The following is a 15,020-nucleotide window of genomic DNA, read 5'->3' on the forward strand; positions in this document are numbered from 1 at the left end:
TTGTGCAGTAATCGATCCGTTTAGATCATTTCCGCAGTGACTCGCATACACCAGCCACTGATAACAATAGCTGAAGAATTGATAAAAGTATTGCTGATTCGGTGGGAAAACCCGTCTCACAGCGCATAGCTATCATCATCATCATCTAGAGAAGAAATGGTTAATACCTGAAATAATTATATTTTTTTGAATAAAATAGTAAGCCTACCCGACATTTGGTCGATTGTAGGATTTCTTTTTGTTGGGAGAATCCTGAATTTAAGTTTTAAGTCTCTCTGATAGTGGCCAAATACCTGATTCTGATCGTTGTTATGTGCGTATAAATTTTCATCTCCATACTGATTTAAGCCCAAGCAAACTATCGGCGTCAGCCGCCTGAAAGTTAGTGGTGCGTGCGTATTCTTATAGCAATAACTTGTGAGGAATTAATTACCATCATCACAAGAGTGTTTGTTTTGTTAAACGATCATATTTTGTTTGTTTCACATGTCAACTAAAATGGAGAGCTACTTTACTATGTTATCAACTGATAGATAAAATAAAAAGTATGCAATTAATGATTACTATTGTGTACGTTGAAGCGATACGCGAATTGGTGACGTCACGAGTATCGGCGGAATCTGCGCCAGTGATAGACTATCATTGCCGAAACTAATCTAATCGACAGTTATCACGCGCGCGCGCCGACCGACAGACCTGTTCACATTATGTAAGTAATACAAAAAATTATATTATTTTTATAATTTTCATGAAAATTAAATTAGGAAGTAAAAATTAAAATTAAAAAAAAATTGCCACTTAGGTTTAAAAAAGTGGATGATCTTAAGTCGTAAAAGAAATAATATGACATTAGCGCATGTGTCAGCGATTTTTATGTAGGTAAATAATGATATTGTAAATTCACAACTTCAGTCGTGTTTGAGAATAGTTAATTGTCCTATCCTAGTAATAACTAAAATTTTTAATTAGTCCTTCCACAAACAAATGCATTATAAATGCATTCCCATAAATATTGTCATTTCAGAACGTTAGCATTTGCTACCAAAAAGCTCACCGCCTTTGTCAGGGACAAAATGTCGCAATAAATTCAGGCTCAATTGAGCTTGACTTGAACTTTCACCGACATCAAAAACGTCAATGCTCTTAAAACCACTGTCTACTATGAATTTTACCTCAACTTTCGCGTGTTTTTCTGATGCACAGAAAACCCAATAAAAAATTATCGACACGGCTGTCTCCTGCGCAGCCTCTCTAGAAATAAGACAGTGGGAAACTGCGAGTGAATCATACATCTCAGTTTTTGCATCATCGCTATCAGCTGTCAGATATAACTGCTAGTTGATTTTCCTTATTTACCGAAACGGGCTTATGTGAAAAACCGTAATTTTCAAAAAGGAGGTTTACAATCCAATGGTTTTTTTAAATGTTAGTATCTAATCCTTTAGTATAACAAAGTGAGTTATCATAATAAAATGTAAGGTTTGGAGTATCTTATTTATTTGTGAAATAATAAAAGGGCTTTTTCTCGTTAGCGGAACTTTTAACAGGTTTAGGTAATATATGAAAAATGTATGGTGTTAAAAATATGTTGAATAGGGTTCACGTAACAAACCTACCTGCTTACAAATAGGTCGAAAAACATTCAACATAAAATTGTCAATCAAGCCGTACTCATTACAATCACATTAAATCGCGGAAATACCGAACACAGTTACTTAATTTGACTATGTCATCGCAGATAAATTTATTACGATATTTTATCGATAATACTATTATCGATATAAGTATCGAGAGGGAGTCATCTTTTCACACCTTTTCAGCACTAATTGAAAATGTTTTTCAATTCATTCTTCATAGTTCGAATAGACAATTGTGCAGAGTATAAGATACTTATTTACTTAACAACAATAGCAAATTCCTAAGTGCAATCCCAATAAGTTTTAAGCGATGTTTCAACACTTCGATCTCATTTTTCCAGTCTATTAAACTTGTATCTTATCACTCACTAACAGTTGATTGTTTCACACTTATCGCGCGATTATGAAGCTAAATTCTTATTGTAAAGCTATCTAATCTCGCGAAAATAAGAAACGCAACTTCATAATATTTACTTATCTAATTATTTAGATAAATGATGGCGATTATCTTATCAGTTACACGTTGTCTGTATTGTATCTAAATTGCCATAAAATAGGTGAGTCCGATAATCAGGAAGAGAGTCATATCTTCTCAGAAACTGATTAATTCTTTACACGTTTAAAAAAAATTTCCGGTGCAAGTACCTACAGGGTGCGGCTTCCTTTGCGTCGGCGACTCATCCGAACTTGTAAAAGTAAGAAACTTTAATATGTCGCGTCGCCAGTCCTTTAATGTCGAAACGCGAATATTTTCATATTTTTCTGTCGAGTTTTCAGTTAAGACTTCATATTTTAATTAAAATTCTACTTTTAGCAACCTTTTTGTACGAAACTTGGATTTAATACGTATAAATGTTAAAGAAAAGGGTTTTTTATAATTTTTACGGAATATTACTCAGGACGGCGTAGGAGTCGAGTTTAGTAGATTAGTTGCGTCACAGGGTGTATGCACGGGATTATTAAAATTAAAACGAGACTAAGCGCAGAGTGGTTTCGGTGGTTCTGAGACCTGTTTTAAAACTTTAAATTAATACCAAAACCTATGTACTCGACGTTAGTCATACATAGTTATGTAGCTATATTTATTTATTAATAAGTCTATGTGATCCAGAGACTCAAGCATGGGCGACGTGAAGCAGTACTCGCTGGCGGAGGTGCGCTCGCGCCGCGGCACCAACGGACAGCCGCTCTGGATCGTCTACAAGGACGCCGTCTATGATCTCACCAACTACCTCGACGAGGTAATGTATTGTCATTATTCCTTTATTTCAGGGAACTAGGGCCCAGAAAATACGAATTCATATAATTACGAAGCACCTGTGTAGAACGCCTCCGAAAAATGATTTTAATTAAATTAACCGAATACCAAAGGCGCATCGACCACTGGGAGCATAAGCCACCGACCCTATCATACATGACCCTATCATTAATGCATAAATTAATTATCTGAGCTTCTGTACTTATTGGACCTATGTAAAAAGTTTGAATGTGTTTGTAAATGCCGGGGAAAATGATGACCATAAAAATAACAGTCGGATGTTTAAGTCGGCTAAAAATAACTTGAAACATTTAGAGAAAGAAAATAAAGGTGAGATTTCTATCAGTAAAAAATAGAACCTATTTTTATAATTTGATCAACAATTCTGTTAAACCTAGCATAGAAATAGATCAAAATTATTAAATTACTTCAGTTGGCCTAACTTATCTTGATCAACGTCAACATTTCCTTAGAGAATATTTAACTATCATACACTATGGATAAAAAGTCGTGGTGGCCTAGTGGGCAAAGAACCAACCTCTCGAGTATGAGGGCGCGGGTTCGAATCCAGGTCAGGCAAGTACCAATGCAACTTTTCTAAGTTAGTATGTACTTTCTAAGTATATCTTAGACACCAGTGGCTGCTAAAAAGGTGAAGGAAAACATCTTGAGGAAACCTGGACTATATAGTCTGAAATCACCAACCCGCATTGAGCAAGCGTGGTGATTAATGCTCAATCCTTCTCCGTGTGAGAGGAGGCCTGTGCCCAGCAGTGGGACGATAAATAGGCTGTAACTATACACTATGGATAGTTGATATAGATAGAGAGATAGAAGATAGAGAATTAGTCATTTACTAAGGTCAACGATTCATACTTGATAATACCTATACAAGTATTTATTTTAACTAAATATTACGAACGGTGCCAAAATATCTTTTTGACAACACCCTACGTAATATGCGGTGTATTTTCATGTGCATCAAGTAAAAATAAGTCGTTAAAAAACTATTGGTTTGGTTCTGAGTCCATTACATATGAGTTCGTACATTTTCCCTAAAATAGAGTTTGTTTTTGGAAACAAGTTGATACCGAGGTGATTGACCGAGGAATACTTACCTGGTATTGCAGCACCCCGGCGGCGCAGACACGATCCTGGAGGAGGCGGGACAGGACGCCACCAGCGCCTTCGACGACATCGGACACTCCTCAGACGCCAGGGTCGTGCTGCAGAAGTACAAGATCGGAGAAATCATTGAGGTAAATTATGTTATTGTTTGAGAATATTTTTGTGAGGATATAATGTAGAGTATAAGTATGTATGTACAGATAAGAAAATCAGTTAGTACAGTCGGCTCAGTAAGTACAGTGACCTAAACATGTGGTCTCTCTATGTGGTGGTGAGATTCGCTTTTCCTGAAACTTATCAAGACATTTCGTCATTGTTGTTAACCAGTTTTATGGTAACTTTTTTTACTTTTACAAGTACTTTAAAACGCCCAATACAAATAAATCATCGGACTTCGAGGAACCCACTTACAGGAGCTCGAATTTTATACGGTACAAATTTTATCCCCTTTCCTGAAAACCCAAATAATGTACCTACAACATGTAGCTGGTATCTATTTGCGTTCAAGTGCAACAAATGTGCAATAATATCAGCTGAATCAATTTCTTTCAAATTCTATGGTTTATCTTGAAATCTAAACAAACAAATAGTCAGATAAACCTTCACATTAACCCAGCTTATTGCAATGTATCAATGATTTAATAAAACAAATATGCCTACAGTAAACCAGTTGTGACTTGATAATAATAATTGACATCCGCATAGTTAATCTTAAGCAATAATCAGTACGTGTTACTGTTATCAGTACGTTATCAGTAATTACTGCCCAAATACTACGACCAGATAACAGAAGTTATAGGGTACTATGGCCTTGAACTCTTGTACCCACTCTGTACATAAGTTATTTGCTGCTTCCATTCCTGTTACTAACATCCACTCTTGTCTTATTCATATCCTCTGTCAGGCAATTCCATCTTTTCATTGGTCTAAGTCAGCCTCTTCTTAATCTACCATAAAAAAATGGGAATTTTAAAGAATATTGCTTAGTCACTAAATATTGGACAGTGCATATCAGCTAATTAACTTGTATTATTATCAGCATTATAATTTATTATTTTATAAATCCTGATTACTATAACTACCGTAAACATCACGATGACCAATTATGCAGTAGTAGCAATAATAATGAGCTTACTGATACCTATATAAAAATTTAATTATCATCGTTATCTGTTGTTTTGGGACCAGAGTTATGAGTTATAATTTCAAGTTGCTATTCGTGATTTCTGAGTATTAAAACCCAAAATATCACAAGTACTTGGCTATAAAAAAATAAATAAGTAATGTTCCACTATTGGATATACATACATACGGATCTCCCTACACGGAAAGAATGTAATGACAACGAGTCACATTTGAGTTATGCTACAGAATATCTTCAAAGATTTGACTTTGGTATAGTTAACTCTCCAGGAACTCATATAAACTTGCTACTCTGGTAATAGCAGAACTATTCAACCAATAAAAACTGATCACGTCTTCATATTGTTATGTGGTCGATTGTACAGAGGTTTCCTTTCGGCTTCGAGTACACTTCGATGTAGCCACGCAATCGCACAGCTATAGCAAACTATAGCCGCTATGTGCCGCTATTACCCGCTATAACGGGCTACTAGACGATTGTCTTAAAAGGCATGCTGTTCCAGAGTGTATAAGTATGCATTATTCTCATTTTATATTGTATTTACTGAGAGAAGTCGCGTGCGTAATTATGACGCCCGGTCACGTTGATCGATTTCGCATTCTTCAAAATACCGTAGGTCATCAAGTTTCATAGATACCACTAATGTAGGAAATACATAGGTGTAAACTACTTAGATTACAACTACTTAGGTATCTATAAACGTTATTATTATCGGAATTTTCAATCTAAAGATACCAAACTTGACCTTTACAAACTGTATAAGTAAATCAAGATTTCAAAACATTCTGAAATACATTAATTGCCTGCTTTTGAGACTCCGGCGAAATACTTGAACAGGACCTAAAGACTATTGACAAATATCGTTCATTCGCGAGTGAATGAAGCACAATGAGTGAGCGATAAGACGCCCCGGGCTTGTTTTAGCTTGATTAGTTTGTTTCAAACAGTTAAATACGAATCTTTGTATCTGTCGGCCGATCTGTGCTCTGTATGGTGACGGGATAAGGAATTTATTTCCAGCTTTTGAAAAGAGCCAATTTAACTTTAAGTCTTTTTTCAATGGATTTTAAACTTGAAGTCCTAATTTTAGCTCTTATTAAGGAAAAGTGATCCAGATTAAATAAGGATTTCTTATTTAGGGCAATTCACAAGATGTCTTCATCAGTCTATTTGTAACAGAGTTATGGACACTTTATTAAAGAGTTCTATCCTCAATTTCAGGAGGAGAAACGCTTCGACGCGAATGGCAAGAAGAAGAAGAAGGTGGTGGCAGTGAAGCCAGACGACAAGCCCACCAGCAGGAGCTGTCTCGGCGTCATCACGTGCGGCCTGCTCGGCTGACCGCCGCGTACTGACCAGCTTTACTCACAGCACTCTAGCATCATGGAACACGACGCCTCTTTGTCTAGCCCACACGACATCAACAGAACATACTTAGAACCATGTTTCATTTCGCGCGTCTCAATTATTCCTGATAGGTACTTGGCACTGGTAAGCTACTTTTCAATTCAAATCGAGGTGTAGCAATCCATGCCTGTATCAATTCCACCCAAATTGTAAATTAAATATTAAACGCAGAAACATGCTACCGGGCACATATTCCAGTTTGGAGAAATACGCCCAAACTTCGATGCAGGCTAAGTCTGTTTAAAGGCCAAGTTTCTAAATGTGTTCAATTAATTTAAGTTTGAGTCGCTTTCCGAGACTTTCTGGCAATTTATAAGTTTTGTATGAAATAAGTACGTTTCGCCATTTATACAATCAAATGAACATTGCTCGAGACAACTATTGAAATGTAGATAATAATTACAGTTTTTTGATGAGGAAACTTGTAATCTAATGAGGAACTTACACGATTTATTTTTAATACTTAGGCTTAAGATTAAATTGTTTTATAAATATATTTATAAATAAAAACATACATTCGTCTTTCAACACCTTCATCAGTTGAAGGTCATAAAATATCCCAAAATTGTAGGATGTTCCCCAAATGAGATGTAATTCCAATCATATTCGGATGTGATTAGGTTTTAAATCCATCAGCGAGTTGGGAGTGATTGGCGCGTGGCTCCGACAGGCGCGGGGTGACAGGAGTGATGACGTGTGACAACTCATGCCTCACTAAGTCACCTGAGGATTGACAGCGAGGCTACTTATTGATGTAGAGAGGTACGCAGAGACATACATAGGCAGTGTAAGGACTTTAATTTCCATCTGTGTTGAGTCTTTCTAATTAGATGCACGATTTAGAGATTTATAAGTCGCATCAATAAGCGTTAACTACATATTTTCGAACGACACAACACTCCGTGCTACAACTTGCTCAAAATCTAGCATAGGTGAACCAAAGTCAGAACTTAGAACATAAACAGGCATAACAATTAATAGGGTATATATCCTTCAAACCTAATGTACTTAAGAGCTCTTGTTCACGGCGCATTTTATATAAGTAGTGAACATACAACACAAGTGCCGGTGAACAGCAGTGAACTTACCGTAGATTTTCACGGCAGTAAAACGTCTGTGAACCAGAGGCGAAATAGAGGAAATCAAACGTGTTGTCCACAAAATACTCACGCTTCGGAAGCTGTAACGCTACACAATGCGGTGCAATGTGACACAATACCGGAGAGCAGACATGTTGCAGTGAGAAGCGGCAGCTGACGGCCCGCCATTGTGCGCGACACGCGACGGCTTCTTAATAACTTTACTCTATAGCTGTGTAGTATAAGATTGATGTTATTGCTCCGATATGGAGATTTTATACCTAACTTTTTTAAACTTCCAATAAAGAAGGTTTGCAACACTGTTCTTAGGTTTCAAATTGCTCTTGTTAGGATAAGGATGTTGGTTGTGTGATTACACATGAACTTTTTTCTTTTAGCTACTTAAATAGGAATATACTTGCAGTTTCATCTGCTCCTTGAACCTAACAGAGCAATAGTAACTTATTAGCAACTGGATAAAATTTTGGTAATATATTTTATCCTTTTTCAAGTTACTATCATCTCTCAGGTAAGCGGATATTTGTCAGTAAATCAGGGAAGAAATACTTAGATTTATTTTACGCTAAGTTGCCTTTTATTTACCCTTCTTCTATCCCTTATTTATTTTTACCTCGGCCACAAATCGCAAGCATGTCCAATACAGAACTTTATCAACAAATCAACGCCATTTCTGTTGAACAACTTAGCTGTAACTTATCGGACGGAGGTCCAACGCGGTACATTTTTAAAGGCCTAACTTTATAAACATTTGCTGTCAACCATTTATTACTTGAGAACTGTTCACGAGTGCAGTGTCACAGCGTGCAGCTTTCAATATTTCTTATTGATTTATTAAAGGTTGCTTTGAACTTATCAGGATCTCACTATAAACTAATTAGATTTTGTCCGAGACTTCGTCCGCGTCCGGGGGAAATATGCCTCGCACACGGAATGAAAGTAATGTCCATGCTAAATCAAATCTCAGCTTTTCACTAGTTTCAGCGTGAAAGCGATACAATGGCACTAACTTTTGCATTTAGTATATTGGTAAGCATAAGAAACCTTCTTTTAAGATCTTACTCGATACTAAATAGAAATAGATATGCTCACATAAGTGGGTATTCAATTGTGTCTGTGTTAAAATGTCTGTAATCACGGCGTAAGCGGAATTTATTATGAGTGAACTGCCTGCGATTATCTTTAACTAGAACTGCACCACGCTTTCCAGTAACTGGTAAGTAGTGGATACATGCACTGCTAACCTTACTTAATTAAATGCACGACGACGTGGAAAAAGCTGCATTCCGCGAAATGAGAGTGTTTATGGCTAAACATACTTATAAGGATAGGGTACAATGTTGCGTTGAATAGGGAGCTATTTTGCAGTTGCTTCTACCGGCTAGAAATTAAACAAGTAAATAGGTATTATTGGCAAAGTCAAAGTCAAAGCTTCTTAAATTCATTCTTTCATTCATTCAGGCATTCTTAAAATAAAATAGGTACATAAAGAAAACAGGAAAGCATACAACCAAGCAGTCCAACTGAGAAAGTATGCGCTTAAACATGGTTTAAACCAAGTCTAAACAAAAAGCGTAAATGCATTTTAGCATTTCCTTCGTGCCTTTGCATAATGAAGGCACCCCTATTTGCGTGTAAGAAAATACTAGGAGCATCATTTCCCTTTCTAGAAATTAGCGGATTTTTTTAAAACAACTCAAGTATACACATATTTATATAAAACTAGCTTCCCCTCGCGGCTTCGCCCGCAATGTGCGATATGATGGTGTGTTGATAATAAGTAGCCTATGTGTTAATCCAGGGTATCACCTCTCTACAAATCCAATCAAATCAGTTCAGCTGTTTTTGCTTGTGAGAATAACAAACATACATCCAGACATTCTCACAAACTATCACATTTATAATATTCGTAGGAGACATAAAAGTATGCTACAGTTTACACACTGCACCAAATGTGTAGTTATACTTCTACACTACACAAAGACGTAAAGAAGGCGGGAGTCTTCATTCATTAAAACTAGTGGCGACATCTATTGCTGCTATTTTAAATAATTAAATATGAAAATTAGAAAATGTGAGTTCAGAATATTACAAAGAAATTTATAATGCATAAATATTTTATTCAAAACGTGAATTTAATTTGTAGCTTGTTCAGAATGTAAATTAAGACTAGGTACATTGCATTAAACGCTCAATTTTATTGGTATGACAGCGACATCTAGTTTGTAAAGAGTATACTATGACTAAAGAGATTGCCGTACTAGTGCGAGTAAATTACCATAGATGTCACTAAATTATCTTATTTTAATGGTTTCACAATGCAATAAGTTGGATGTAAATTGTGAAATAACAGATATGTGAATAAAATGTTAAGTTTGCAGTAACTATAATTAGTACCTACAATAATGTGCATTTATCAGTCATGATGATTCATAAAACATGATCATGAACACGTGTCAGTTCATATAGGCGAGTGAACCTGAGGTTCTGGGTTCAATTCCCAGAATTGGACTTGTCTATTTCTGAAACTTCTCACTTTGTGTGACCTACTCTGGATCCTACGACTAAACGTGGACTAAACAAAAGATAATAATGTACTCGTAATTGGTATTGTCATTACGCAACGACGCTATCGTCGGCGGTGGTTTGGAAATGAAAGTTGCGCTTATCCAAATCGTTTATTCAAGCAAATGAACATAATATGAACAAACTATAACATTAAATTTATCTACTTAATGATATTTACATTCCATACCTCGCTTACCTTATTATTTTATGATTATTCTACGTACGTACACCTAGGACACTTACACTAAAATATATAAAAACGCAGAACATCATTCTTACCACGAGATCAACAGTTAAATACATATTTAACACAATCTAAAAAATATTTATGCCATGCTTTCAAACATTACTTGATTAGACGCCGATCCCTTTGATTAAGAACGTATTCGCGCCAAAAAACAACATTCTGCATTTTTATTCTATAATTATTATTTTCGGAACAGTTATTGATAGATTTATCAATGAAATTGTCATAGTTGAAATAAAGGTGGCGACGTGAACACGTCGAGAGTTCCCCACACTACGTCCAGGCACAAGTCAGCGCGTCACCATCGGACAGGCATTCAGTTTCGTCTCGCTCAGATCAATGGGGTGTCTCAAATACTGTAAATAGCCTCGGGACTTGCGAATCAAATGTAGTTAAAGATACACCATTGATCCATTACTGCATGTCAACAAAATGCCATTTAAAATCAACAGCTGGTCATATAAAACTTAAATAGTGCATACTACGTTGTGATTTAACTAAAACTAAGAAACAAGTCACCGTGTTCCTAATGGCCGCATCAATCACCTGTTCACTTTGTGAACAACGTGCAGTAGTGTGTGTGCAGCCGTTAGGAGCAGGGGATATAATATAAATCTATATGTTCTAGCACGCTACATACACACGACGTGGCCGAAATCAATCATAATTTTATTGAGGGAGGATTCTTTGGAAACTTAATAAAGCGGAAGACAGATTTCATCAAACCAAAATTTAATGTCTTGTACTTGCTGTATCCAAATTTATTAAATTGTGTAGCTCTCAGATAAACCAATATACTGGATAAAGTTATTGTACACAAACCCAGGATGAATTTTTGGAAAATAATTTTACTAACCATAGTTGTATAACAAAATCCAATAACATACAAAAATAATCTAATACAAGTATTAAAACTTAAGTCTTATAATTAACATGAATTATTCTGTGTATTATTAATGTGACATCTCCAAAAATAAGTCTACTTCACAAACACCTCGTCTGGTACAACATCTAAGCACAAAAACTGCACAACAGGCACTTAAGTGTAAATTCCTATCCGGGCATCAAACCTGATTGAGAACTCATGCGAGCCGCACTCACTGCACAGATTGGAACTAATGTAGGAATTAGTGCATAGTCACATACATTAATATAATTAATTTATAAGAGTAAATAAAATATTTTAGTAAAAACTCTATGAGGACATTTTCTACACAGACCCATTTAACATATAAAAGACTCATATACTATGTTCAATATGATTTAGAATATACTGTAGTCCGAGAAACGCACTCAGTGTTTTTAATATTGAAATTTACAATCTAGAGACACCTCTGCATACTCATCAGTCACTCAGTGGCAGCGCCGACGCTACGGCCGCACCGCTCCGCTCTAGCGCGGCTAGCTCAGCCCACTCCGAGGATACTCGTCAGTTCAGCGGTGCGCCGGCCGCGCTCACTGCTGCTGGCTGGACTGCGCCGCCTGGCTCGCCGACTTGGTGATCACGATGGTCTGCTTGCCCCCCACGCCCGACTTACCCAGCTGCAGCATGTTGGAGGGCAGCGTGATGATCTTGTTGCCGCCCACCGTGTTCGTCGACACCAGCTTCACGATAGTAGCTCCCGGCGCTATGTTCTGTGCCTGCGCGGCAGACGACGGCGCGGCTGGTCTGTTCTGCATCATCGCCACCTTGGGCATGGTCGCCACCGTCATGCCGGTGGACGTCTTCACCAGAGTCACATACTGCGGCGCATTGCTCGACTGTGCATTGGAGCCGGGCGTCTTCTTGATGATGACAGGAATACCGGCGTTACCGCCCGCCTGCCGCAGCACGGTGGCGCCTCCCGCCACCACGCTCGTGGTCGAGGTGGCTGCTTGCTCTCCGGACTTGGCGGTCACGATCTTGTATACAGGCGTCTTCACCTGCTGGCCGCCGAGCGCGCTGCCTGCGATCTGTATCGCGCCGCCACTGCTCGCTATGACGGGAAGGTTACCCGCGCCAAGTTTGACTGGCACACCAGCAGCAACTTTTGTCTGTAAATTGGCAACGCCAGCTTGAATCGGAACGCCACCTGCTGTCTTAACGAGTACGTTACTTGTGCCTATTTTAACATTGCCAGGGCCCAGTTTTAGAGGCACATTTGATGTGCCCATTTGACCAACTTTCTGCACGCTGTTAGTAGTTATCTTGCCCTGGAGGTTAGCCGTACCAATTTTAAGAGGTACCGCGTTGCCGGCTAGTTTAACGGGCATGTTGCCAGCGCCGAGTTTGACTGGTACGGCACCGCTTGAGCCAGTCTTCACCTGCACGAATCGCGGAGTGGAGCCGCCGCCCGCCGTCGCCGAACTCAGCACGATCTGTGCGTTGGACTGCGACGTAGACACGCGCACCGTGCCCGGCGTCCCGACGCCGCTCACGATCCTGGTCACGCCCTGCGGCGTCACGGCGGCTACCTTGATTTGCTGTGAGGAGCCTGCTGTCGCTGTCGCAGGAGATTTCACTACGGTCTTTGTCTGGTACGTAGTTTGTTTTAATGTTGGAGTGTTAGGTGTTATTTTGACGGCAGCCTGCGCGGGAACCTTAATAGGTGTCGGAACGATTTTCTGTGGAGTTGACACTGGTGCCGGAGCTGGCGAAGAGATAGTGGGCGTAGGGCGGGCGGCTTCTGCGGCTGGCGGCAAGCCGCTGGCGACTGGAGACGTGATGCCGAATGCTTTGCTGGCATCGGGCTGGCTTGCGACTGGCGACGCTGGTGGTGGAGCAGTCAGGGGTTCTGCAGTTGTTGGGAAGCGAGCAGGCGTGACCTTGCCGCATTTCTGTACTTGAAGCAAGAACGTGGTGACTGTGTTCATAGCAGGCCAGCACAGTTCCAGGGACGTGGTTCCGGCGCGCACGAGCGCCACGCGGTTTGCTTGAGGAGGCACTCCAACCTCCAGGTACCACAGATCTTTGCAGCAAATCTGATTGTTCCAAGTTTTCCGGTAGCCATCTCTTCCTGACCAAATATACAATCTAGTTTGAATGGCCACAGCACTGTGACCTGCTCGAGCTCGTGGAACACACTCTTCGAACTTGTCCAAGGCAATATTGTCCCATGTCATTGACTCGAGGTTGAGTGAAGCGAGTGTGTTAGTACATTTCCATTCTTTCTCATGTGTGGCAAGCTTAGATTCATCGGGTACAAGTGGTACCCACCCACCATAGACATACATGTGATGGCCGATCACTGTGGCAGTGTGCAGGGAGCGGGGCAGGGGTGGTGGGCCACCTACTTCAGGGCGAGACCATGACATGCTGTCCACGTCGAGCACCCAGAGGTCGCCGAGGCGGGACCCGCTCATACCTCCGTAGATGATCAGGGATGATTTCCCACTGTTTCTGTCTGTGTAGGAGACTCCACTGTGAGATTCGCGTGGCGGCGGAGATTGTCCGTATGTTAGTGGTATGTCCCATACTGTCATTGAAGAATTTGGGTACAGCTCTAAAGTATACAAATCATTGAGGTACCTGGGGATGTTATTCTTGGGGTCGTCACTCTCATTGGCCAATCCACCAAACAGGTATATCTTTCCATTGAGCAGGGTAAAGCTGTGGCCCAGGCGGGGACACGGCGGGAGACCCTGCTTGGGAGGTAGGGGCTTGAGACGCTTCCATTCCCACCGCGAGGCCTGCAGTTCGTACAGATCGTTAGAATACTTGCCGTACTCCACCATGCCGCCAAAAACGAGGAGACGCGTCCCGTCGACCACGAAGCCGTAGGCGGCGCATCCTGGGGGCACTTCTCCCTTTGTGACAGGAACGAACCATTGGTTTGTGGTGGTGTTGAAGACGTGAAGTTCATGAACTATCCCTTCGTTTCCGCCGCCGAAAACTATCATCAAATCTTTTATGGCGACCGCGCGATGGCCATGGCGAGGTCGTGGCTGCGGGCCGGTAGGATTGTATACTTTTTGCCACTTAAGTACGGCGTTTTCCTTCATTTTTACTACACATTTGTCACTAAAAGCTTTACACCGTATGTATCGCTCGGGATGCGTATCTACAGCATAGACAATGAGAAACGTCGTAAATAAGCTTTGAAGAAAATATTCGGTGTAATCGAAGCTACGTACTACAGTCTCCTTCGACTTTCTCTTTCGCACTCGTGGGTAACGGCTATGAGTAAAAAAAAATCACCATATGAAGCTTCGAGTGTATAACAAAAATGGCGTTAGCAACAGCGCTGCCAATATCACGGACACCGAAAGAACGGCGTCGGACGTCAAGAAATTGTCTATGATAAAATATAGTTTTAAAATATTCAGCCAGAATGTTTGCAAATTAAAATTAATTATGGTTAACAAAAAAGAAACCTAATTTTAATTATTAATTACTACTCTCTCTATCCTCATAAACCTTATTTTTTTCAAAACTTTCATTTGTTTTAGTTTAAGAGTTGTAATCGATTTTGCTTCATCTTGTCTATGTGGATGTATTATATTTTCTTCTCGATATACTTATTAGTGAATTATTTGTTTCGATATATTTGAGTTA

The 15,020-nt window shown here is 39.6% G+C and overlaps 2 protein-coding genes across 2 annotated transcripts; one reads left to right on the forward strand and one right to left on the reverse strand.

Moving 5' to 3' along the window:
* Positions 1-564: 564 nt before the first annotated feature.
* Positions 565-7,088, forward strand: LOC110380393 (cytochrome b5). Its single transcript, XM_021340359.3, has 4 exons — positions 565-709; positions 2,749-2,878; positions 4,026-4,154; positions 6,389-7,088. The coding sequence occupies exons 2-4, from the start codon at positions 2,759-2,761 to the stop codon at positions 6,506-6,508; spliced, it is 369 nt and encodes a 122-aa protein (XP_021196034.1). The 5' UTR covers positions 565-709; positions 2,749-2,758; the 3' UTR covers positions 6,509-7,088.
* A 3,248-nt stretch (positions 7,089-10,336) lies between these two features.
* Positions 10,337-14,603, reverse strand: LOC110380395 (host cell factor 1). Its single transcript, XM_021340362.3, has one exon. It carries the CDS (start codon positions 14,465-14,467, stop codon positions 11,942-11,944), a length of 2,526 nt encoding a protein of 841 aa, XP_021196037.1. The 5' UTR covers positions 14,468-14,603; the 3' UTR covers positions 10,337-11,941.
* Between the last annotated feature and the right edge of the window lie 417 nt (positions 14,604-15,020).

This window comes from Helicoverpa armigera, chromosome 19 (genome assembly GCF_030705265.1).
Source record: "Helicoverpa armigera isolate CAAS_96S chromosome 19, ASM3070526v1, whole genome shotgun sequence".
Taxonomy (NCBI): Eukaryota; Metazoa; Arthropoda; class Insecta; order Lepidoptera; family Noctuidae; genus Helicoverpa; species Helicoverpa armigera.